This window comes from Tinamus guttatus, unplaced genomic scaffold (genome assembly GCF_059628265.1).
Source record: "Tinamus guttatus ecotype Peru unplaced genomic scaffold, ASM5962826v1 Tinamus_guttatus_pri_ptg000312l, whole genome shotgun sequence".
In the NCBI taxonomy this organism is placed as follows: Eukaryota; Metazoa; Chordata; class Aves; order Tinamiformes; family Tinamidae; genus Tinamus; species Tinamus guttatus.
The window spans coordinates 7232-31181 of NW_028288846.1; the positions used below are offsets into that span (position 1 = coordinate 7232).

At 63.2% G+C, this 23950-nt stretch overlaps 1 protein-coding gene across 1 annotated transcript; it reads right to left on the reverse strand.

Moving 5' to 3' along the window:
- Positions 1-314: 314 nt before the first annotated feature.
- On the reverse strand, positions 315-22492 carry LOC104574174 (protein-tyrosine kinase 2-beta-like). Its single transcript, XM_088528568.1, has 31 exons — positions 22421-22492; positions 16472-16719; positions 14510-14688; positions 14321-14408; positions 13911-13990; positions 13344-13406; positions 12915-12969; positions 12123-12263; positions 10731-10805; positions 10344-10445; positions 9828-9945; positions 9566-9605; positions 9430-9476; positions 9047-9100; positions 8388-8485; positions 8200-8284; positions 7376-7476; positions 7151-7266; positions 6578-6678; positions 6237-6326; positions 5405-5609; positions 4731-4839; positions 4444-4509; positions 3441-3566; positions 2999-3145; positions 1783-1818; positions 1482-1509; positions 1312-1358; positions 1045-1188; positions 653-733; positions 315-572 (listed from the first exon to the last, which is right to left on the reverse strand). Exons 1-31 carry the CDS (start codon positions 22455-22457, stop codon positions 357-359), a joined length of 3123 nt encoding a protein of 1040 aa, XP_088384694.1. The 5' UTR covers positions 22458-22492; the 3' UTR covers positions 315-356.
- Positions 22493-23950: the final 1458 nt, after the last annotated feature.

Below are 23950 nucleotides of genomic sequence, written 5' to 3' on the forward strand. Positions count from 1 at the left end.
CGGGGCTCCCGGGACACCGGCTCCCGCGGGCGCCATCCCCGCCACCGCGGAGCCCGCGAAGCCACCGGGGTCTCTGCCCTCCCTCGGGGACCGCCGGGGCGAGCCCAGCTTGTCCCCACTGCGGGGACGGGCGGCCACACAGCTCCCTTCTGAAGAAGACCGACACGGCGACGCTAAAGACACGAGCGGCTGCAGGAGGAGGCGGGACGGGGAGGGCAGCGTGGCGAGGCCGCGGCAGACGCTCCAAAAACCCGGGGCCTCCGCGGCGCTCTCCTCCCGCCTCCGCCGCCGGCAGCGCGCGCGCCCTCCTCCTCTCCTTCCCCAACCCTCCTCCGGCCCTTCCCTGGCCGCTCCTCTCACTCCAAGCACAGCTTGGCCAGGTTGCCCTGGACCTTGGCTTGGTCCACAGCGTCCAGGAGGTTCTTGGCGTCCACGGCGAGCGCGTGGGAGGCCGTGAGCATCTGCCGCTTGCACTCGCCGCTCAGCGAGGTGACGGCGTTCTGCTGCGCCAGGCGCATCTTGTTGATGATCTCGGCCAAGTCCTTGTTGAGCAGCTTCTGGGTGCCCTCGATCTGCGCGGGACACGCGGGGGTGAAACGCGGAGGCGGCAGCAGGGCCGTCCCGGGCCGCCCCGGGGCCGCGCGGGCCCTACCTCGGTGCGCGAGGCCGCGGGCAGCACAGGCAGGATCTCGTCCACGCTGCCGAGGAGCTTCCGCAGGGACAGGCCCACGTTCTGCGGGGAAGGCGGGAGGGCCGGGATGGCTCCAGGCTCCGGCGCGTGCCTGGATCCTCCCGGCGTGGAGCAGCGCGTGCCGCGGGCTCGGCGACCGTATGGGGACCAGGACACGGTGGGAAACGCTCCACCGGCTCCAGGGCCCGGGGAGAAGTGGAGAACGCTGGAAACGCCCCCGTTATTGACCCAAGGACGCGATGCAGGAACCAGGAATGCTGGAAAACGCTCCCTTCCGTAGGGCCTTCCCGAGGAGGATGCTGGGGGAAGCAGCCAGCCCCCCACTGCCGTGGGGAAGCCCCTTCCCTGCCTACCTTCACGGCCAGGATGTAGCCCTCGGGGGGCAGGCGGCTGATCTCGTTCTTGAGCTGCAGCACGGAGCGCACCAGCTCCATGACGTTGCCGTACACCGCGTCGTCCGTGCGGTCCAGGTTGGCCGTGGGGGCCGGCTGGAGGGACTGCCGGGAAAGGGGGGACACGATGGGCACCGGAGAGCCGGAGGGAAGGCCCGGAGCTGCCTCCAGGCTCCCGGGACATCCGGGAGGAGCGGGATGGGGTGTCGCAGTGCCGGGAGGCCCCACCTGGGCGCCGAGGCGCGGAGGCTTCTGCGGTGGTCCCGTGAACTCCGCTACGGCGTCAGTAAGGGAAAGGAAGGAGGGTCACTGCCCAGGATGCTGCCCCGTCCCGCAGCATCACCATGGGGAGACCCCTGGGGCTGCCCCCCGCCCGGCCCCACGGCCGCGGCACTCACTGTAATCCGTCTCCTTCTCCGGGAGCAGCTGCCGAGGGAAGAAACACGGAGCAAGTTAAGAGGCCGCAGCTTGCAGGTGGAGGCAGCGAAGAGAGGAGAAACCCCTCGGTAGGCCCCGCGCCAGGACCAGCAGGGTTCACCCCTTAACGTTTCCGGGTGTGTTTTCCCCCCAATAAAAAAGCGATGGGCAGTGCTGGGGCGCTCGGACACGGCACCGCTGCCACCACCGGTGTCCCCAGCAGAAGGTCCTGCTGCGCCCCCGGCCACCAGCGTCTCCCCGGACCCTCTTGGCACCACTCACCGGTGGGAGGTTGTTGTTCATGAACACCGTGGGGTCCTGCAAAGCGGGAAGAGCCTCGTCAGAGGCACCGGGATCGGGGGGAACCGGGAGGTGCTACCCCATTCCCAGCTCTGTCCCGGGGGGAATGGGGCTGGGAGACGCCTCCAGGTTTCCCAGGAAGTTGCTCTGAGCGACTCCCTCTTTTCTAGCTGGTTTCCACAAGGCTCAGTGGGGATTTTTGGCCTTCTCCCCATTGATTTCACGTGGATTTTCACCCGGCTGGGCGGCCGCCTCGCTGGATGACATGGGACACCAGGGGAAACGCGGGACCGAGCGCACAGAGCTGCTCCTCTCCTCCCCAGCAAAAATTCCTCATTTTCTGACTTTATCCCACAACTTTGGAGCAGGGAAAGCAGCACCAGCCCCTCTTGAGCTGCCTGACAAGGGCCAGGAAAAAGCATTGTTCATCCATCAGGACCAAACTCTGGGAAACCCGTGGAAACAAATGATGGGAACACATTTTCCCAGCTCTGCTGGGCCCAGGGATAGGGGACAGTTTACAGCCCATCCTTCTCCCCCTGCATCCCGCTACCTGCTCCACAAGGAAGAGCTTCCCCAGCTCCATCCCATCCTCCCCATCTGCTCCCTGCCCCAGGGCCACCAGCCTCCTCCAACTGCGGCTCAAAATAATTAAGATTAATTCAAGCTATTGCCTCCAGCTGCTCATCACGTACAGCTGCTTCGGCCCCCAGATCAGGGTGGTGCTGCTGAAAATTGGGTTGGTTCTTTTCCAGCTACGTCAGTTGATCTAATAAAAGATCCTTTTTTTTTTTTTTCCTCTTCCAGGCCTGTCTCACTAAAAGCTGATGCATTAGTCACCCATTAGCTATCTTAATTCCTTATTTAAAAAGTGTTACAAAAGCCCATTAAAATGAGATTGCAAGGATTTAAAAATTCCCCGAGTTTCAAAATATTCATTTCCCAAAGCCTCTCTGCGAAATTTTTAACACAGTGCGGAAAATAAGGAGGTGCAGGCGTTTTGGCTACGCCAGCGGCCGTTCTTCCTGGGGAAAACCAGGTTTTCCAGCCGTGAAAAGTGACCTTAATGACTGCAGTAAGTGGAAAAGCCACGCTGTGAAATGTTCAGGGGGAAAAATGTCACCGAGGCGCTGCTGTAAGCAGGGACATTTTGCAGGGCGCCTTGCGGGGGACAAAGCCAGGCAGGACTGGGGCTCACCAGGGACTTCTCCTCCTGCCGCAGCCACTGGTAGTCCTCCAGCATCTGCTTCTGCTGCTTGTCCAGGACCTGGCGCATCCTGAGGCGCTCCAGCTCCCAGAGCTTCTGCGCCTCCTCCCTGCTGCTGGGCCGCAGGAAATCCTCCTCCTGGCAGGGCGAGAGGCGGCGGTGACAGCGCGGTGACGCCGGGGGACGGCGTCCCGCTCGGCGCATGCAAACCGCGCGCGGGAGCTGCCTTTGCGGGGAAGTGACACCGTGGAAGAGGGAAGAGCCCTCGGGGGCAGCACGGAGGCTCTGACCCTCCCGTGGGGAAGCCAGGAGCATCTAGGAGCAGGCGCAGCGAAGCAGAGCACGGTGCGCCCCCCCCGGGACCCCCCTCCTGCTCCGCATGCAACAGGAGACGACGTTTCGGGGGCAGCGAGGCCGGGGCAGCGTCTCTTACCCTCATGCTGTGGCGCTTGAGGACGTGGTGGCGGTTGAGCGGCGGCGTGCGCAGGGAGCTCGCGGGCGACTGGTACTCCACGGGGCTGGTGAGCGTGGGCGAGCTGGCGCACAGGCCCTCGGGCACCTGCGGAGGGCACGGGGGCGGCACGGAGCGGGGCACGGGGCCAGGACGAGGGGCGTTAGTGGGGACGGACACACGGAGGCGGGGACGGAAGGGCGAGCGGAGCGCGCGTGGGAGAGGGGCTTTGGCACCAGGGTGTGGGGAGACGGCGCTTCCCGCATCCCAGCGCCCGGCGGTGGATCGGGAATGGGGGCTCCTCCTCTGTCCCTTGGCTGGGACGTTCGCTTGAGCCTGGGGGTGGCCTCTTCTCAGTCCCCTACCCAAACCCCTACCCGTCCTGGAAGGAGAGCCCCAAAGAGCAGCTGCTGCTGCAGACTCTGCCCCGGTGCTCTGGGGCAGACACCGTCCCACCAAGACGGTGGCATCCCAGTGGTGACACCCCAGGAGTCTGCCCCACTGCGAAACTCTGCCAAACCCTGTCCAAATTCTGCCCCTCAGCTCCCATGACTCTTTCCAGGGGCCTTCCCTGCGTCCCCATGGAAAGGGCCACCAAATTCAGCCCGCAGGGACACCAGAGAGCAGCGAATCCCTCCTCTTTGCACGGGTGAAGTGGTGGGCGCCCTGGGCCCCCTTCCCTGGGGCAAAAGCCTCTCTCCGAGCTCCAAAGCACGAACAAAACACAGGGCACGAGCGCGTGGTTAGAGCCGGGCTGGATCCGAGGTGGAGCGGATTCCTGCTTGCAAGGCAAAGGGAAGCTCTCAACGGCGCGGGGCTGGCGGCGGCGGCGCGGGGCGGCTTGGCAGCCACGTGTCTCGGACCCCAATTCCACCAAGGCGATTGCCCCACGGGCTGGAGCACGGCTCGAGCCCCAGGTGCTGCTTTCAGGTGTCAGATCCCTTGCTCAGGTGCCCACTGCCTCATCCCGGCTACGGAGCCTTACCTGGAATTGCAGCTTGGGAGCCAAGAGGTTGTTCTGGGGTGGCGGTTTGTACTTGGGCCTGCTGGGCTGTGGGAGGAGAGGGAAAAAGGCAGGTCAATAAAATGTCTTTTCTGGCTACCTTAGCTCAGGGAGACTCATCTGCTCGCAGGCAGGGAATCCCCATGTCCTTGGGGGAAGCAAAACCACGGCTCTACCGAGCTGGCAAGAGCACCCTCGGGCATGCAAGAGAGGGGCTGGTCCCTCGTGTCCTGCCCAGCTGACCGTGCCGGGCTCTGTCCCCTCCTCACCTTTGGTGGCGGCTCCTGGAATGACGGTGGCTCCATGATTTTGGGAGGCCGGTGGCGATTATTCCTCTCCTGCTCCTTGGCAAGCTCCTTCTCCATCAGGTAAATGTCGCTGCACGGGGAGGTGAAGGGAAAAAAAGAAAGAGGGGGGATTAGCAGAATCCTATCCAGCCAGACACGTGTCTGGTGCAGGGGGATTCATAAGCTGGATGTGCCATGGAAAACAGGAGGCTGCCAGCACCAGCGCATTCCGAGCAGCTCCGGCACCGGCTGTAGCCTCCGAGCCCCACTCAGCTCCTTCCCACCTGGTTCCTGGGAAAGAAAACGGCTCAAATACAGTGGATTAAAGAGTGAACTGGCCCAAACTTCCCGAGGAACCTCCTGGGGACGTCGTGAGACATGGAAGCTGCTGCAAAGCTGAGAGAAGCTTTGTGCAGTCAATTTATCCGCCGTTTCAGAATTAAAAATGGATGATTCTCCAAAAAGGCTTTTCATACTGTCCGCAAAAGAGTCGATACCTGCTTGCCCGCGAGAAGCGAACGTTGCCCGCTGCACCCCAAGCACCACGAGCAGCACAAGCTGGGGAGAGGCCCACAAGCAGCCCTTTGACTTTGGGGCTTGCCAGAGAACTCGAGTCCTCGCCCCTTGCACGGGTTCAGTTTTGGGGCCCCGCTCACCTCAAGCTGCAGACCAGCTCCTTGAACTTGGGCCTCTCGCTGGGGTCGTAATCCCAGCAGCGGGTCATGAGGGTGTAGAGGACGGGCGGGCAGAGCTCGGGCTTGGGCAGGCGGTCGCCCTTCTCCAGCACCCCGATCACGTCCTTGTTCTCCAGCCAGAAGAAGGGCTGCTTGCCGTAGCTCAGGATCTCCCACATGCACACGGCTGAGGGCACAAGATGCCACGGATAGGGGGGCACGCCAGGAGGCAAGGCTGGTGCCCATGGGGTGCTTAAGGGGATGCTGGAGCACGAGAGCAAGTTCTATGGGTGCTATGGGAGGTAGGCAGGGAATCACCACCCTCTCGGGCGTTTGGAGACCTGGTCACAGCTCCGTGCTCTGCTACGTCCAGGCAGGTCACTTGGCTACTCTGAGTTTCTGTTCTCCAGGTGGCAAATGCAGAGAAAAGAGCTCCCTGCTTCTCCAAGGGTCTGAAAGGAGCCAAGCTCCTGTGTTACGGGGGAGCACGGGACTATTAGGGATGGACAGACTGACAGGGGAGCACCAGAGGCTATGGCAAGGGGCAGACGGGCAGGGAGATGGAGATTTGCAAGGAGTAGAGTTTAACTTGGCCTCCCTGACCAGACACCAAGGTCTTGGATTCCCTGCAGGAGGACCGAGATCTGTCCTGAAAACCTTCTTCTTAGGTATCTTTCCCAGAAGGCATATTTGGGATAACATCACGCCTCTGGATTTACAACAGGAAGCCGAGAGCTGCATTTGGCCATGAGGGTTAACACGGTGCCCTGGGAGGAGGACAAGGAGCCTGTTCCATCCCTACCCCACCACGCACCAAACATCCACACGTCGCTGGCCGTCGTGAAGCGGCGGAAGTTGATGGACTCTGGTGACATCCACTTGATGGGGAGACGGGTCACGGACGCTGCCGGGGGCAGAGACAGCGGCCACGGTTAGAGCAGGCGGCAGGAGATGCTCCCCACCGCAGCCACACGCAAGCAGGGCAGGGGGACAGGACCCCTGCGTGTCCTCTGCTACCTACCCCTGCTGGGACAGCCCTGGCCCCTTCCCACCACCCCTCGCTTGCCCACCTGCAGCTCCCCTGGTATTGCTCTGAGCCCCATCACATGCCAGCTCTTGCCTCCAGGGCCACCAGGCCCCTAGCACACTGCTTACCTTTATAGTACTCCTCATCCTCTATGTACCTGGAGAGCCCAAAGTCACCCAGCTTCACACATTCCGGAGAGGCCACCAGGATATTCCTCACGGCAATATCCCTGCAAGGAGAAAGACTCTTGACTGGGGAGAAGGAGGAACGTGGAGAAGGGATGGACCTGAGGCCAGGAGACAAGCTCATCCCTGGAAAAGCAGCTTGCCTGGTGCCAAAGGCCTGCACCCTGCTCCACAGCGAAAGGTGCTGCCAACCTGCTTGCCCACATGGCATGGTCCTGCTTTCCCATCCACCTATCCCGGTCCCAGGTCCCTACCTATCCCTTCCTCTCTCAGCATTCCCCAAGCTCTCAAGAGGGACTTGGAGGGAGGTAGGACCTGCTTCCCCCCAGGACAGCATTTTTGTTAACACTCAACACCCCACACGCCGCAATGGGCCAGGGCTTGAGAGCAGGACTGCTCTCCTTGTCCCATCCATCTCCACTATAAAGTCACCCACGCTGGAATTTGCCTTTCCCCAGTGTCCACCTCCGGGTGGCAGGTCCCCTGGCCGAGCCTCCCTGCCGCGGCCCGTGTCACCTGTGCACACAGTTGATGGCCTCCAGGTAGGCCAGGGCTTTGCTGATCTGCAGCGCGTACAGGATGAGCGTGGGCACGGCCAGCGAGTGCTTGTTCTGCTCCAGGTACTGCCCCAGCTGCAAAGCAGAGCAGGGCTGAGGGACGAGCTTGGGCAGCCCAGCCCAGCGCCGTGGGGCCGGGGGGAGCCTGGGGGGTCTCGCTATAGGGCTCCCCAGCGCTGCTCACCTCTCCGTAGGGGTAGAGCTCCATGATGATCCAGGTGGGCTCCTCCTCCGCGATGCCGATGAGCTTGACGATGTGGGGGTGGTCCAGCTTCTTCATGAGCACTGCGGGGAGACCAGCGTGACACAGCGAGCCCCGTGGAACCCACCCCTTCCTCCAGGGCTGCAGGGGCACAGCGATGCTGCAGAGCCGGAGCAGGCAGATGACCGGGCAGCAGGAATGGCCAGGGACATCCCAGCACCTCTGTGAGGGGGCTGGAGAAAGTTGCCGAGCTCCAGCTCCTGCAGATCTGTGGCCGGCTGGCTGCTCTCCTGCAGGGTTTCAGTGGCCTTCAGGAGCATCTCCAGGCCCCAGCACTTTCATCCCCTGCAGACTAGCCCCTCCACAGGCCCTTTCAGCCTGGGTCTGGCCTGCAAGCTCTTCTCCCCCAGGCCCTTCAGGGCAGCTGCCTCTTCCAGCCACCCGCGTTGCCTTTCTCAGCCCTGGGTGCTGCTGGCAGTGAAGATACCAAGGCACAAGCCCCACAGCGTCCCTTCCCGTTCCCTCCCAGTGCTGCTCTGTATCGAGCCGTCGCATTCCCAGCACGACAGAGCTGGAGATCCAGAGGGGACAGCCTGCCCCTCAGCTCCCCTCTGAGCCCTTGCACCGAGTGCTGCAAGCAGAGCCCTCGCCACAGGGCAGGATCCTGCTGCCCAGCCCAGCCCCGTGCCCGCATCGGGCATCAGGGATCTCAGAGCAGGAGAGAGGATCCGCGGTGGGCGGCCGTGGCACAAACCCCGTCCTGGGATGCGGGAGGAGTTCAGAGCTGCCCAGGACACTGCGCGTACCCGCTTCGCTCAGGAACTTGTCCTTGTTCTCCGGGCTGCAGTCCTTCTTGCAAGTCTTCACGGCCACGTTGATCCGCTCCCCCTTCTGCAAGGAGAAGCCGGGGGAGGTTCCCCGTTTCACCCATCCTGCTGCACCCCACTTCCCTCGGCCATCACCACTGGGGAGACGGAGAGGGGAGCAAACTCACCGGGTTGGTGTAGATGCCCTCGTAGACCTCTCCGAAGAAGCCTTCCCCCAGGATCCTGCCCAGCGCGACGTCCTCCCGGGAAATCCCATAGTACTGGGCTTCACGGATAGGGAGACAGAGCAGGAGCAGTGGGTGCTGCCAGCTCCTCTCTCTGCTGCCCCCCAGTCCTGCTCCTCACACTGTGCGGATTTTGGTGGCCCTTGGGAACCCCTCCATGAGGCTCTCACCCATGGCAGAGCCACGGGTCTCACTTCATGGCCTGCAGAGCAACTCCTGCTCCTTCAGCCCCTCTCTGAGGAAGAGGGTGGTCATAAGGTGAGCCGTGTGGGCATAGACTTCCTCCCTGCTTTTGGAGCTGGGAGAGGGGTTGGGGAGGCCAGGATGGGAAACTGGGGTAGGGAAGAAACACAGAAGAAAAGAGTGGGTCTGGTTGGGGCATGGGAAGATGGGGAAGAGGAGGAGATGCAGGGCCAGGGACATCTGTCCTAGCTGGGTTGAGGGCTGAATAAATGGGGTGAAATGGGAGATGTGAGAGGAGGTGTGTGACAGGAGAGCAGGGGAGCTGGCACATGTCTATGTGAGGTCAGGGGGTCCTGTCCTGGGAGTCCTGCTCTGGCCCCACACTGCCCCATCGGGGCAGCTGGCAGGGTGACACCTACCTCCAGACCTTGGTCTTGAGGGATCATCTGGGATTTCAGCATAAATATCAGACTCTAGGGCAAGAAAGAGGGTTCAGGTAGTGATCCACACAGCTCCTCAGGCACACACGCTTCCCGCAGTGTCCCGGATGGGTCTGGTCCTTCATGGTGAGGGTCCCCTGGTGTTCCCAAGGGTATCACGTCCCATGGGAGCACAGGAAGCAACCCTGGCTTTTGTGCCCACAGGAGGATGCTGGGCAGCATCTCTGCTCACACGCAAAGAGCCAGGGGTGTCCACCTGCACCAAAACCAAATCCCCCCATGGCCCCTCTCAGAAAGGCTGTGGGACAGCCCTGTTGACACCCCAGGCTGGCGTGAAGGAAGAAAATGAGCCTGGAACTCACCCACACTTATGCTGTCTGATAGCACGGATTTCCTCTCATCTAGGTGCCTGTGGGGCAGAAGGAGGCTCCGGTTATGGAATAGGGAGAACACTGGGATGGGTGAGCAGCCTCACTCTGAGGTCCATGTGCGACTTACTGGGACGGGATCTGTGGCAGGCTGATCCTCTTCTCCTTCTCTGCAGAGAGGAGAGCAGAAAACCTTTACCAGATGTCCCTGACGGACCCTGGGGACCTCTTGTCCTCCCTTGCCCGTCCTCGGCCATGGTGCTGCCTCCAGGGCAGACGTGGGGCAGGTCAGCCCATGCACCCTGACAGCTCCCCGTGAAGACGATGCAGAGATGGTCTGCAGGAAAGCAGACTGCTTTGGAAATGCCACCACCCTTCGGCTCCATGCTCACCTTTCCGGGAGAAAACGATGAGGGAGGTGTCCAGGTCCCCTTGCAGCCGGCAGTAGCCATCTATGAGATCAGCCATGTTCTCTGCCTCGGCCAGAGAGGACGTCTTGATGGCCAGGGACTAGGAGAGACAGTGAGGACAAGGGTCCAGCTGAGCCAGGGCCCGGCATGCAGAAGGGACCCCCTATCCCTGTGCACCCAGAGACGAGGCCTGGGGGACACTGGGGCTCCCTCCCCTTTTCCCCTCCTCTTGAGGTAGGTCAGAGCATCTCCGAGACCTTCTTCCCCACTCAGATTGGGCCCCGATCTCCCCAGGACCCCCCTTCCCAGTGCCCAGGGTTCCCCAGCCCCTGTGCCCACCACCAACCCACCCCAGGGACCCGGAGGCCATCCAGTCCTTCCTGCTTCCACTCAACAACATCCCGTTCAACAGGGAGAAAACACATCATCCTTGGCAGCGGCGCCGCACCCGCAGAGCCCGGCACGCTCGTTACAGCTGTGTTTCCCCCTGCAGCTCACCTGGGGGGTGCCCGCCAGCGCCAGCTGCAGCACGGCCCGGCCCTCCTCCACGCTCGAGCACTTGATGGACTTGATGTGCTTGAACTCGGCCAGGCAGGTGGGCTGGGGGAGGACGGGAGGCCGTCAGCTCCCCCGGGACGCAGCCGCCCGGGGCTGATGCTCCCAGCCCCGCGCACGCACACGCGTGGCCAGAGACGTGGCCCGGATCACTCCGGCCACCGCTTGCTCTCCCTGGGGTCTCCTCCGTGTTCCTTGGCACCCCGTGACGCGACTCACGTGCCGTGGGCACCCCAGCTCCGTCCAAACTCCAGGGATCAGAGCGTTCTCGGGATCCTGCCATGCTCTTCCAGGGCTCCTTGTGCTGTCCCTGGCTCCCGGTTCACTTACCTTGGCCTCCTTGCTCGTCATCTGCCGGATGCCCTTGGGCCCGATGACCAGGTCCACGGTGATGTTCCACCCTTGCTGCGAGGAAAGCAGAAGGACGGGGTAAATTTTCGAGGGGGTCCCTCTGGAGCCAGCTCCTTCCGTGCCTGCCCTGATGAGTGTGGGACACCGGGGGAAAATCGCCTTCAAGGAGAGATTTGGAGAGGTGCTGGGGCTGGCAGAGGGTGCAACATAAGGGAAGACACGTGGGTCTTCTGCCTCCTCCTTGGCCCAGACCTCAGCTTCCCAGGCACTGGCCACACCAGCCCTGCACACACTTGTCCTCGTGGAAGCAGCGCCGGGGGTTTCCACCACCCCAAACCCCTCCTGCAGCCCGAGCCCCTTGTGGTTGTCACCATCCTCCAAAAAGGGCCACCAGGGTCCCCTCCGCACTGCAGGGAATGGGGAAAAACACTAAATATCCCCTCTGAGCTGCCACTTCCCCTCTGCGACTTCACACAGGATCAGGAATCCCCTCTTCAGGGGATCTGGATTTTTTTTTTTGCCTCCCCTGGTGGGGACTAAAGGAATTTCCAGGCATCAGCCATGCCCTGCAGAGACTTCCCAGGGTTCCCGTGGCTGTGCCCGTGCACTAAGTAACCAAAAGCAGAGCCCTTCTCCGACCTGGAGGGACCACACAGTCCCAACACACTGCAGCCTGCAACACCTTGGGCCCGGAGCAGGGTGGCCTTGGGTCTGTGCCACCCCAAGCGGTGTCAGGCCAGGTCCGTTTTCACAGAATCCCAGAATGGCTGAGGTTGGCAGGGACCTCTAGGGATCACCCAGTGCAACCCCTGCTCCAGCAGGGACACCCAGAGCACGGGGCACAGGGGGCATCCAGGCGGGTTGGACATCTCCAGAGAAGGAGCCTCCACAGCCTCTCTGGGCAGCCTGTGCCAGGGCTCGGGCACCCTCACACCAAGGAAGTTCTTCCTCACATGGACATGGAGCTGCCTGGGGTTCAGCTTGTCCCCGTTACCCCTTGTCCTGTCACTGGCCACCACCGAGCAGAGCCTGGCCCCATCCTCCCTACATTCTCCCCTCAGCTACTTGTCCATGTTGCTCACATCCCTCTCAGCCTTCTCTTCTCCAGGCTCAACAGGCCCCGCTCGCTCACTCTTTCCTCACACGACGGCTGCTCCAGTCCCTCCATCACCTTCGTGGCCCTGCGCTGGCCCCTCTCTAGCAGCTCCACGTCCCTCTTGTCCTGGGGAGCCCAGAGCTGCCCCCAGGGCTCCAGGTGCCTCCCCAGGGCTGAGCAGAGGGGCAGGATCCCCTCCCTGGCCCTGCTGGCAACGCTCCTCCTGCTGCAGCCAGGAGCCCATTGGCCTTCTTGGCCTTCTTGCCAGGACTCACCACGAGCTCGCAGCGGTAGCTCTCCTGGTCGATGTTGGCGAAGGTGGCGAGGGTGTGCAGGAACTTGAGGATGCACTCCTCCTCCCGCAGCAGCGCGTACTGCTGGAACGTCTGCTGGATCATCTTCCGGAACTGCTTGGGCTGCGGGCACACTTGGTCACCCCGTGGGCACAGCCCAACCGCACGCAGCAGGAGCCTTGCACACATGCACACGCGTGTGCACACACGCACACACACACGTGTGTGCCGCATGCCTCCGTGTGTGCGTACATCTATGCACACATTCTATACGGGGGCAGATAAGCATGCACATACGTGTGTGGATCCACACGTGCACATGCATGGTGCATGTGCGCGTGCATATCTACTTATGCATGTGTGTGCATGCAAATAGAGTTTCACATATATGAGCAGATGTTTGTGCATTCATATATCCATCCACATGCATATGCACACAAGTGTGCATGCAGATACAATGTCACATGTGTGGGCAGATGGGCATGCACACGCATCTGCAAATCCACAAGCACACACCAATGCACACGCACGGCCATATGAGCACACATGTACATGCACACGTGTGTGCAAGCACCTGCACATGTGCGTGCAGACCTCCGTGTGAACACGAGCGTGGCAGACACGCAGGGACGTGCGCCTGCAAGGCCACACGTGTGCAAAGATGCACGTGAACGTCCCATTGCATACGTGTGCGCGTGCCTTGCACGTGCAGACCTGTGCCCACACATGAACACACACCTCCCTGCTCGGGCACACCTGGACACAACCGCTCACCTTCAGGTTCTCCTGCATCTGGCTGGGGAAGAACAGGTCCAGGCCCACCTCCTTCCTGGAAGGCAGAGAGTCCCAGTGCATGTTAACAGCCAAGTGGAGCATCCATGGGGACACAGAGCGGTGACATGTTGGGGGGACATGGGCCAGGTGATTGGGGTGCCAACACAGGGGTCTTGCCAGTGCAGGGAACAAGCTCAAAACCTGCCCGGACAGGGATGCAGGGCACCCATCCTGCTCTCTCTGCACCCTTTGGTCACGTCAGCAGGGTTAACTCCTCGTCGCAGGGGAATGAGGAGGGTCGGTGCTGAAGGTCTGTCTGCAGGATCCCGGCCAGAAGGGGGGATTTAGGGGCAAAGGGGTTCTGTGTGGGTAGTGGGGCAGTTTTGGGGACCCCAAGGCTGTGGGGTTGTGCTGGCTGTGTCTACTCACTCCAGGAACTCGAAGTTGGACTTCTTATCCAGGGCGTTCTGAGGCATGTCCTTGTAAAACCTCCTGCGAGAAGGGAGGGACATCAGCAAGACGCGGAGCCACCCCCTACATGTCCCTCTGTCCCTGTGCTCGGACCCTATCACAGAATCCCAGAATGCCAGAATGGCTGAGGTTGGAAGGGACCTCTAGGGATCACCCAGTGCAACCCCTGCTCCAGCAGGGACACCCAGAGCACGGGGCACAGGGGGCATCCAGGCGGGTTGGACATCTCCAGAGAAGGAGCCTCCACAGCCTCTCTGGGCAGCCTGTGCCAGGGCTCGGGCACCCTCACACCAAGGAAGTTCTTCCTCACATGGACATGGAGCTGCCTGGGGTTCAGCTTGTCCCCGTTACCCCTTGTCCTGTCACTGGCCACCACCAAGAAGAGTTTGTCCCCCTGAGTTTGCTGTCCCCAGAGAGCAGAGCCCAAAGCACCGGGCACCACAAACACCATCCAAGCTCCCCCTTGTTCCCCCCAAACTCTCTGGCTCCCCAAGGTGCCCACGGGGCCGCTCTGGAGGCACCTACCTGAGCTCGAGGCAGCCCAGCTGCAAGGCCATGCCCTCGCTCACCTTGCTGGCGTAGTTCTGCATGTAGTCGCTGCGGAGCTGCAGGGGAGAACCTGGCATCAGGAGCACCCACACATCCTGCAGCTATTCCGCACCCCCGGGAGCGGGATGAGGAGCTTTATGGCTGTATTCAGCACGGCTGGGAGCAGCGGCTGCTGCCGGAGCAGCCTCAAGGAGATGGTGCAAATGGGCCACAAGGTCCTGGGGTTGGTGGATGATAACTAGAGGGCTGGGGAGGAGGAGAAGCCCTCCTGGTGCTGGGGCAGGGGCTCTGGAGGCGAGTTGGGGTGGCCGGAGCAGCCTTGTGCACCCCATCAGAGCGACGTTGCACTGGGCTTGAGGCCAGGAGACACCATGAACCCCTCTGACCTGCTGGTAAAAGTAGAGCAGCGTGGTCCTGTCCTCCTTGAAACGCTCCATGTAATCCTCCGGGAGATAGCGGATTTGGAGATCATACCTGCAGCACAGGAGAGCCCCTCGCTCGGCTCTGCGCGGGGGTCCCTCACCCCTAACGGGGGTGCAGAGCTGCCCCGGCCGCCGGGGTCCCTGCCCACCGACCTCCACTCGGCCTCCAGGTGCAGGCACTCGTACTTCTCCTGCACTTCGCCCACCGTCAGGTCCGGGTGCAGCCAGTGGATCTCGTCCGACTTGACGTGCTTCAGGCGCAGCCCGTAGCACTCGGCCAGCTTGATGTCGGGCCCGATGCGGCCGCTCACCAGGATGGACTTGATCACCTCCTGGCAGAGGGCAGGGAAAAGCAGCCGTGAGGGCTGACACCATCACCCGAGCAGCGCGATTCGCAGCTGCCCTTTGCAGGGCCCTGCCTGTGTCTACAGCGTGAACGCAGAGAGCTCAAAACTGAAGACAAAACCCGACGTGACCACACCAGAAATGTCCCTGCAGCGAGAACACAGCTCCACGCACAGACATTAGCCCCAAGGGGCTCCACCTGGGGCCTCCAAAGATGCCTCGACCTTGGTCAACCTGCTCTGCAGCAACCCGCAGCCTTGAGGTGTCTTGCCCAAGCTCTTTGACTTGGTGTCTCAGACCAGGATGAAACCTGACCGGGTCATTTCCTGCCTTCTTTGCTCTCCAGTGGAGATTCACAGTGCTGATTCGCAGCAGCACCCCATGAGGAAGCCCCAGAGCAGACGCTGGTGGCAGAGCACAGCCCGGCTCACACCCGCCCCACGTCCTCACCAGGGAAGAGAGGAGTGGGGAAGAGAACAGAGAAGAAATATCTTTGCATCTCCCAGTCTCCAGGTATCTGTGACCTGGCACCCAGCAGGATGGGTCTGAGCAGGTCCTGATGCAGTTGGTGGGATGAGGGAGGCTCTGGCGAGCTGCACGGACACCCTGGAGTGGGAACAGGTGTCCCCATGGTGGCCCTGCACTGCCAGGCTTGGTGGCTTCTCTGCTGCTCCCCACTGCCTGCAAAGGGGCTGGCAGTGACCTGCGCAGGCCAAGTGTTGCAGTGAGCAGAGAGTTAAAGCTGTAGAATGGCTAAAGCTGGAAGGGACCTTTGGAGATCATCTAGTTCAACACCCTGCACAAGCAAGGTCACCTAGAGCCCGTTGGAGCCATGGTGTCCAAGTGGGTGTTGAACATCTCCAGAGAAGGAGACTCCACAGCCTCTCTGGGTAACCTGCTCCAGTGCTCTGTCACTCTCACAAAGCCATGGGACACCAGCCTGGTACACTGTGGCCATGGGATACCAGCATGGTTGATATGTTACGGCTATGGGACCACCAGCACAGCCCCTCATGGCCATGGGACACCAGCATAGCCCACGGTGACAATGAGATACCAGTTTGGCACATCCTAGCTATGGGACACCAGCATAGCCCATTATGGCCATGGGTCATCAACCTGGTACATGATGGCCATGGGACACCAGCATTTTCCATGGTGGCCACGAGACGCCTGCATGGTCCATGGTGGCCAGAAGATGCCAGCATGGTCCATGGTGGCCATGGGACACCAGCCTGGTACATTATAACCATGGGACACCAGTCTGGTACATTATGGCCATGGGACACCAGCATGGTCCATGGTGGCCATGAGTCACCAGCCTAGTACATTATAACCATGGGACACCAGTCTGGTACATTATGGCCATGGGACACCAGCACGGTACACAGTGGCCATGGGACACCTGCAGGGTCCATGGTGGCCAGAGGATGCCAGCATGGTACTTTATAACCATGGGATACCCATGTGGTACATTACAGCCATGGGACACCAGTCTGGTACATTATGGCCATGGGACACTACCATGGTCCATAGTGGCCACAGGATGCCAGCATTGCACATTATGGCCATGAGAAACGAGCCTGGCAATGGGATCTTCACGGACACAACCCCAGTTCACTCCGGGTTATCCGGGGAGGCTGCAGCAATGCAGCTGGAGCAACCACGCGGATAACTCAGCACGGCCACCACGGGCACACACATCCACGTGCTCACTGGGGCACAAAGGGCCTCGCAACCCGGCCCCAGCGTGTCCCCACGGCCACCTACCCGGATCTCCGTGGTCACGGGGCACTTGACGAGCTTGAAGTTCTTGCCCATGTTGAAGCTGTTGCTGTAGAAGCACACCTTGAGGATGCGCATCTCCTCGCGGTCGGCCTCCAGCGGCAGCATCACCATGGGGCTCTCCAGCGTCCCGGCCAGGCTGCGGAAGGAGCTGCTCCGCTGGCGACCCAGCGTCTCCGGGAGGGCCGACATCCTCACGACACCCGGGCCGCTAGGAGCAGAGCATCCCTTCCCTGTGGGAGAGACACACAGGTCACACAATCCCGGAATCCCAGAATTGCTGAGGTGGCAGGGACCTCTAGGGATCACCCAGTGCAACCCCTGCTCCAGCAGGGACACCCAGAGCACGGGGCACAGGGGGGCATCCAGGCGGGTTGGACATCTCCAGAGAAGGAGCCTCCACAGCCTCTCTGGGCAGCCTGTGCCAGGGCTCGGGCACCCTCACACCAAGGAAGTTCTTCCTCACATGGACATGGAGCTGCCTGGGGTTCAGCTTGGACCCGTTACCCCTTGTCCTGTCACCGGCCACCACCGAGCAGAGCCTGGCCCCATCCTCCCTACATTCTCCCCTCAGGTCCTTGTCCATGTTGCTCACATCCCTCTCAGCCTTCTCTTCTCCAGGCTCAACAGGCCCCGCTCGCTCACTCTTTCCTCACACGACGGCTGCTCCAGTCCCTCCATCACCTTCGTGGCCCTGCGCTGGCCCCTCTCTAGCAGCTCCACGTCCCTCTTGTCCTGGGGAGCCCAGAGCTGCCCCCAGGGCTCCAGGTGCCTCCCCAGGGCTGAGCAGAGGGGCAGGATCCCCTCCCTGGCCCTGCTGCTAACGCTAAAAGATGGGAGCCCTGCGCTGGGCTCCATGGGGAAACATCTGAAGATATGGGGAGCCATGGAGGGACGGGGAAACTGGGACACCCAGGTGGGATGGGGCATGGAGATCCCAGTAAGGGACGAGGAAGGAGGAGGGAAGGATTGAGAAGAAGAGAAAGAAGGGAAGAAGGAAAGGGAAGGGAAGGGAAGGGAAAAGGCAGAAAAAAGGCTCATTTTACTAAGGCAGTTATAAAAAATCAGACCTTTTCCAGCAGGTTTGGGCAGGGAAGGAGGCCTGCAAAGGCAAGAGCCTCTTCAGAGGCCGAAAAGCCAAACCCTGCAGCCGCGCTCCGTCTGAGGACGGATTTAGGGGCAGCGTGAGAAAGGCAGGACGTGGGGCGAGAGGCGGCAGCGGGGAAGTGGCCGCGCTCGGCGGCGCTGCCTCCGTTTCCCTAAATATCATCGGAGGCCGCGAGGCGCTGGGGAGGCTCGGGCCCCCCCGCCGCCCCCGCGCACGTCGGCACCGCCGCGGGGCCAGGGCGCTCCACGCGCCGCGATACCGGGAAGGGGAGGTGGGAAGAACGGGAAGAAGCCGAGAGCTGCTCCGGGAGGGACCTGCCTCGGTGCCGGGTTAATGATTAAGCAGGGCAGGCGCCGCCGGCGCGGAGCGGCTTTGAGCACGGAGGGACCCCCGGGATGGGGAAGGAGCATGGAATCGGCATCCTGGGCTGGAGCAGAGGGGTCTCCAAGGGGGAATGATCCCTGGAGGTCCCTGCTAAGCTCGGTTTCTCCGTGCAGCCCTTCCGCGGCTCCGAACCCCAGCGTTAGCTGGGGTTCGGAGCCGCGGAAGGGCTGCACGGAGCAGCTAGTGCATGGGCCCAATCCGGCCTCACCGAGGAACACAAGGAATTAGGATCAATCCCCAAGAGCTGCCGTCAAGCCCACGCTCGGCAGCTCCGCGCCGGCGGGTGACTCAGGCCCGGGAGGGAAGAGATCTCCGTGTTCCCGGCGCGGGGACGCGCTGTTTATCCGGAGCCGGCGAGAGGACCATCTGCGGAGGCGGTTCCAACGCGCCGCAGGTGCCAGCGCAGCCCCAGGGACAGGGGACACCCGCGGCGCCAGGATCCGGCTCCAGGGCCGCTTCATCCTCCGCGGATCAAAGCAGGGAAACGCGCACGGAGCGCTTGGGCTCGAGACGCCCTTTTGGGCATCGCGCAGCTGCTTGGAAACGTGCGGTTTTCTGTGGTTTTCCACCCCAACGCCAGCTGAACGCGGGCGAAAATAACGTTTCCCTCCTCAAAACACCCGGGCCACGGCACCTGCCTTCCCCTCCATCCTCCTAACCCTCCCATGACGCATCATGGCCCCGTCAATCCTCACAATTACTTGGTGTTGGGGGGATGTTTGGACCCCCACAAACAGGGATGACCGGGGCAGGTCCTGTCGGCACCGGGGGGATGACACAGGGACAGGAGACGGGACGAATGTCACCCCCGCAGCCGGGCAGCCCCTTCCCGAACCGAAGCTCGCACGAGGCTGCTAAAAACACGGAGCGAGCGGCGCTGCGGAGGCTCCCGTCGGAGAGGGAAGCGGCTTCCCGGGAAGAGGGTGGGCGGTTTTCCCGGTCGCCTTTGGGAAAGGGCTGGGAAAGCGAGCGGCGGGTCCTGAGCGTCGCCGTCACCAAGCAACCCGCGGCAAATCCCCCCCGTGCTCCGCTCCGGCGGGAACGCAGGGCTCCGCGGCCGGGAAAGGCGGGCGGCCGGCCCGGGAAGAAGGCCGGGATGAGGGGGCTGGCGTCGGGAATCGCTCCCGGCTCCCGCAGGCCAAGCAAAGTCCCGCTGAGCTGCGCGAACCGCAAAGCCGACCCGCGTTGCTGCAGCGCGCGGAGGCCTCCGCACGCAGCCGCATCCCAGGGCCTCGGGAGCCCCGCACCGGCTCCGAATCCGCATAAACTCGGGGGCAGTTTCTTTGGGTCGCGTTTTGGGGGAAAATAATCCCTGCAGTTCAAGGAAGCGGCTCATTTTGCCGCTCGCCGGCCGCTCCGCAGCGACAGCGTCTCCCCAGAACGGGAAGCCAAGAGGGCATTTTTTTTCCTTCCAAAACTTTCTAACCTTTCTGTTGGGAAACAGAAGGTGTTAAAATGCGCTTTTAAGCAGGAATCTCCCGTTCTGGCTGTTGCCTTCCCCAGATCCACGCGAGCGGGGCCGGCGGCGGCGCAGCCTCGGGAACGGCGCTGAGCTCCTCTATCTCGGCAGCAGGAAGGGATGGGGAGGGGGATTTCCAGCCCCAAAGGTGCCACCGCTTCGGCCTCTGGAGATAAAAACCAGCGGTGAAGCCGCCCCGTTGCTGCCGGGTGGAAATTCCAGGTTTGGGGCCTTTGGGAGGCACTGTCCCCTCCACGGGGCTGCTCGCAGCGAGCAGATTTGCCACAAAACTCTTCTTTTTGGCATTTCTTTTTCACAAGGAAACCTTGCAAGCCGGACAGCTGCAAAGCAGAGCAAAACCCAAAGCCCGAAGCGACTCCGCAGGGTCTCCCGCGGCCTTCCCAGCGCGTCGCGCTCCTGCTTCCTTCTTTGAGGCCACTTCCCCAAAGCGGGAGGCCACGGCAGCCCCCAGCGGAGACACCCCCCGTCCCCGCGGTCCCCCCCTCGGATATGTCGCCCCGGGGGGTGCCGAGGGGCAGGTTTCCCACCGGGGGCCGCGTGCCGGGCGCGGGAGGCCGCGCGGAGGCCGGCGAGGCCGGGCGGAGGCGAGGCCGCACGCGGAAGCGTCCCCCTCGGCAGGCAGGAGCGGCGCGTGAGTAATCGCTGCGCCGAGGGAAGGCGCAGGGTGATTCACGCGCCGCTCTCCCCAGCCCCCGGGGGCGGCACGAGCCCCGAGCCGGCGCCAAGGCAGCCAGCGCGGGAGGCCGGGGGCTACCGGGGGCCTCCCCGGCACCGCGCGGGCACCGCGTGTCACGGAGGGCGCGCTGAAACCCCCGGGCGCGCAGGGAAAGGGAAAGCGCAAGCAAAAACGCCCGCGCCCCAAGGCGGAGGTCGGGCGCGCGGGTGCTGGCGAGGCCCGCGGTGACAGCCGTAACGTCCCACGGGGGACAAGGCTCGGAGCGCCGCCGTGCCAACACCGCGGGGCGCAATGGGGGTCGAGGGGCTGCCTACCTCGGTACCGGGCGGCCCGGGGCTGCTGGCGCGGCCGTCGCGCCGCGCGCGCCGCTCGCCCCGGCGGGCGCCGCTTCCTGCCGCCGGCTCCGGCCGCCCCGTGCGTGGCGGCGCCGCGTGGGAGCCCGCGCCCCGGGGGAGGGCCGGCCGCGCGGCAGGTATTTTATCTCGCGGGTTGTTACTGGCGGGCGGGCGCGCGCGCTCCTCCCCGCTTGCCCACTTCCTGCGAGCGGGGCCACGGGCGCCGACAGGCCCCATGGGGCCACCAGGGCCTCCGGCTTCTGCTGATGCCCGGGAGGGGAGCGAGACGACAAGGAGGGAGACGGGCAGGCGAAGGCAGTGGCCGGGAACGGCACCCACCGGGAATCAGGAACCCCGGGCGGCGCTGGGGGACGGGGACGGTTTTGGGGCGCTGCTCTCGTACCTCGGAGGAGCTCCCAGGCCGCCCGCATGGAGCCCAGGGCCTGTCCCGCTCCGAGGCCGCCGGCGACTGCGGGACGGGAGCTCCGGGGACAGGAAGGGAGATGGTGCAAGAGCCTCCGGCCCCAGCGCCCCGCGCGCGCGGGGCCCTCGCGGCGACGCCGCTGCAGCCGTCCTCGAGGCTGGAGGGCACCAGCCGGGGCGGTTCCGTGTCCCTGGCTCAGCCCCACGTAGCAGAACTCTCCTTGTCCCCAGCTGGACGGTGACAAAAGCCCTGGCCCCAGGGCTGGAGCTGGTCCTGCCCAAACTGAACACTGTGGGTAAAATACTTAATACCTCCAAGGGGTCTGGAGAGCGGGAGGGATGCGGAGGGGCTCAGGGGGAGCTGGAGGAGGAGGAGGGACGCGCTGGGACGCGCTGGACCCCCGCGGGTGCCGGGGGGCCCGGGGAGCGCGGAGGAGCCGGAACCGCGGCGCGGAGGGGAAGTGGGAGGGCAGCGGCGCCCGGGCAGTTCCGCAAAGCCGAGCGCTGCCCTGGGCCGCCCGCTCGGCAGGTGGCACCGGCCCGGAGCCGCAGGGGCCTCCCGGCACCGACCGGGAAGTCCCCCTGCCCGTCCGGCCCCGGCAGGTGCCCCCCGTGATGGCTCCTGTGTGGGGCACCGAGCGTGACGCTCACCACCCTCCTGCGCCAAGTTAACCCCCTCCGTGGGGTGACGCCTGGGAGGGAGAGCTGTAAAGAGCCCGGGGAGCCCATTCCAGCGGGGAGCCGGGCACGGAGGCCTCCAGCTCCCACTGCGGCAAGAGAGCCAGAGCATCCTGACAAGGGACACGCCAGACGGAGCGTCCCTGCGAGGGACAGGCCAACCGGAGCATCCCTGTGAGGGACGCTCCAGCTGGAGCATCTCTGATAGGGACCTGCCAGCCCGAGCATCCCTGAGAGGGAACTGCCAGACGGAGCATCCCTGATAGGGACCTGCCAGCCAGAGCATCCCTGCGAGGGACACATCAACCGGAGCATCCCTGAGAGGGACGCTCCAGCCAGAGCATCCCGGATAGGGACCTGCCAGCCTGAGCATTCCCAATAGGGACCTGCCAGCTGGAGCATCCCTGACAGGGACCTTCCAGTCGGAGCATCCCTGAGAGGGACATGTCAGCCGGAGCATCCCTGATAGGGACCTGCCATGAGGAGCATCCCGGCGAGGGACCCGCCAGGACCTCTCTCCGCCAAGAGAGAAGGGCAGGAAGGAGCCGCTGCCAGGCTCCGGCTCCCCGTGTCCCGCTCCGCTGGCAGCTCCGTCTCCGTCTCCGCTCACACCCACTCTCCAGCTTAGGAGCAGTCGAGCTGCTCCGGCGCCGCAAACCCTTGAAGGGCCCCAGGCTCCTCGTGGCCTCCCCTGCGCCGCCGCGTCCTGCCCCAACCCTTCCCCTCGCACCCATCGCCCTGCCCGCGCCCCGGCTCCCGTCCCGCCGGCATCCTCCCGCGGAGACGCCCGGGATGCTCCCGCGTCCGCGCGCCGACGCCGCCCGGGAGCCCCCTGCGCCCCGGGACTCACAGGAGAGCTGGCTGAGCAGCCTGCTGAGCCATCCCATGCTCCTGCACCGAGCGCGAGCTGCCGGCTACGAAACACTCCCGAGAAACAGGTTCCCCCCCCCGCCCCGCATTCCCTCCTCCCCCCGCCGCTTTTCCAAACCACCCTCTTCATTGGCACGGAGAGAAGCGATAAAATCTGACGGGATTTATTAATAGCACCTCTCGCAGCGCTCGTAGGAAACGGCTTCAAGCGCCCCGGCTGCTCGAGGGGCAAAGGCACCAACTTACTCGTGCCGGGGAGCGGGGCCGGGGGGTCCCGGGATGCCAGCGGCAGCTCCAGGGCCTCGGGCAGATGTTCCTGTCGCTGCAGAGGAGCAGCAGGAGCCGCACGTGCCGGAGCAGGGGGATGGCACCGGGAGAGGCGGCCGGGGGTGTCCCCTGCACGGGAGGGTGGCTCGGAGCGGTGCCCGCGCCCCGGGAATGGCACGCGGATGCCGCATGGCATTGCTGCCATCTTGAGGCCACCCCCGAGGTGGAGAAACCCCCCAGCGCGCCCGGGTGGCCCCGGTGCCTCCGCCGACAGTGACACAGGGGTTTCATTCAAAAGCCCTTTCCATAGGATGGGTTTTATTCATGGCAAACGCCGGCAGTGTTTTCCCAGCGTCGCTCCGAGCCTGCGTTTGAGGACGAGGCGACAGAACGGCTTGAGCAGACGGGAATCTTGGGTCCCTTCTGTTCGCAAATGCCAACCAGAGGCCTGGGAACGCTGCAGGCACCGGAGCTCTGAACCACGGGGAGGGTGTTTGGAGGAGACACTCGGATGGGTCTGGAGGGGCTCGTGGTGATTTCCACTGTGCAGTGTTTGCCTGCAGTGGGGTGGGGGCAGCAGCCTGATGCTTCCAGATCCCGGGTTATTTTCATGCATTGGGAATGAAATATCCCCTTCCCAAGGGATTCTCAGAGCAGGAGTGAGGGCAGGTTTCCATAGCAGAGCGGATCCGAGCGCGGACACCTCGTGCAGCCCCTGAAGCCAGGTCAGCTCCGCAGGATCATGCTCGGAATCACGTCGCACCGGAGGGAGGTTCTTGGCACACCAGAATTTCGTGGGGCTGTCGCTACGGGTCAGGCCAATTGCTAGCACAGGTGCCTGCTGCAGCAGGAGGCTGGACTAGATGATCCCTAGAGCTCCCCTCCAACCTCAACCATTCTGGAATTTGGTGATTCTGTGAATTATCCACCTAGATTTTTCTACTGTTCGACCTCACTCCGGTCTGTGCCTATGGTCCCTAGACTCTCCTCCATCTCCCATCCCCACTGTTGATGGTTAGAGCAGACCATTCCGCTGAGCCCAGCAGAGCTGAAATCCTGCAGGGGCTTTGAACAACCCCAGCTCATCTCTCAGTGCGTCTTGGAGGGCACATCCAGGTACACCTGGATGGGTACCTTGGAGGGCACATCCAGGTACACCTGGCTTCCATCCCACCCAGACACCTCCGGAGTTGAGCAGACACAACCAGGGGGCCTGCTCATACCAGCTTCAAGACCAGCTGAA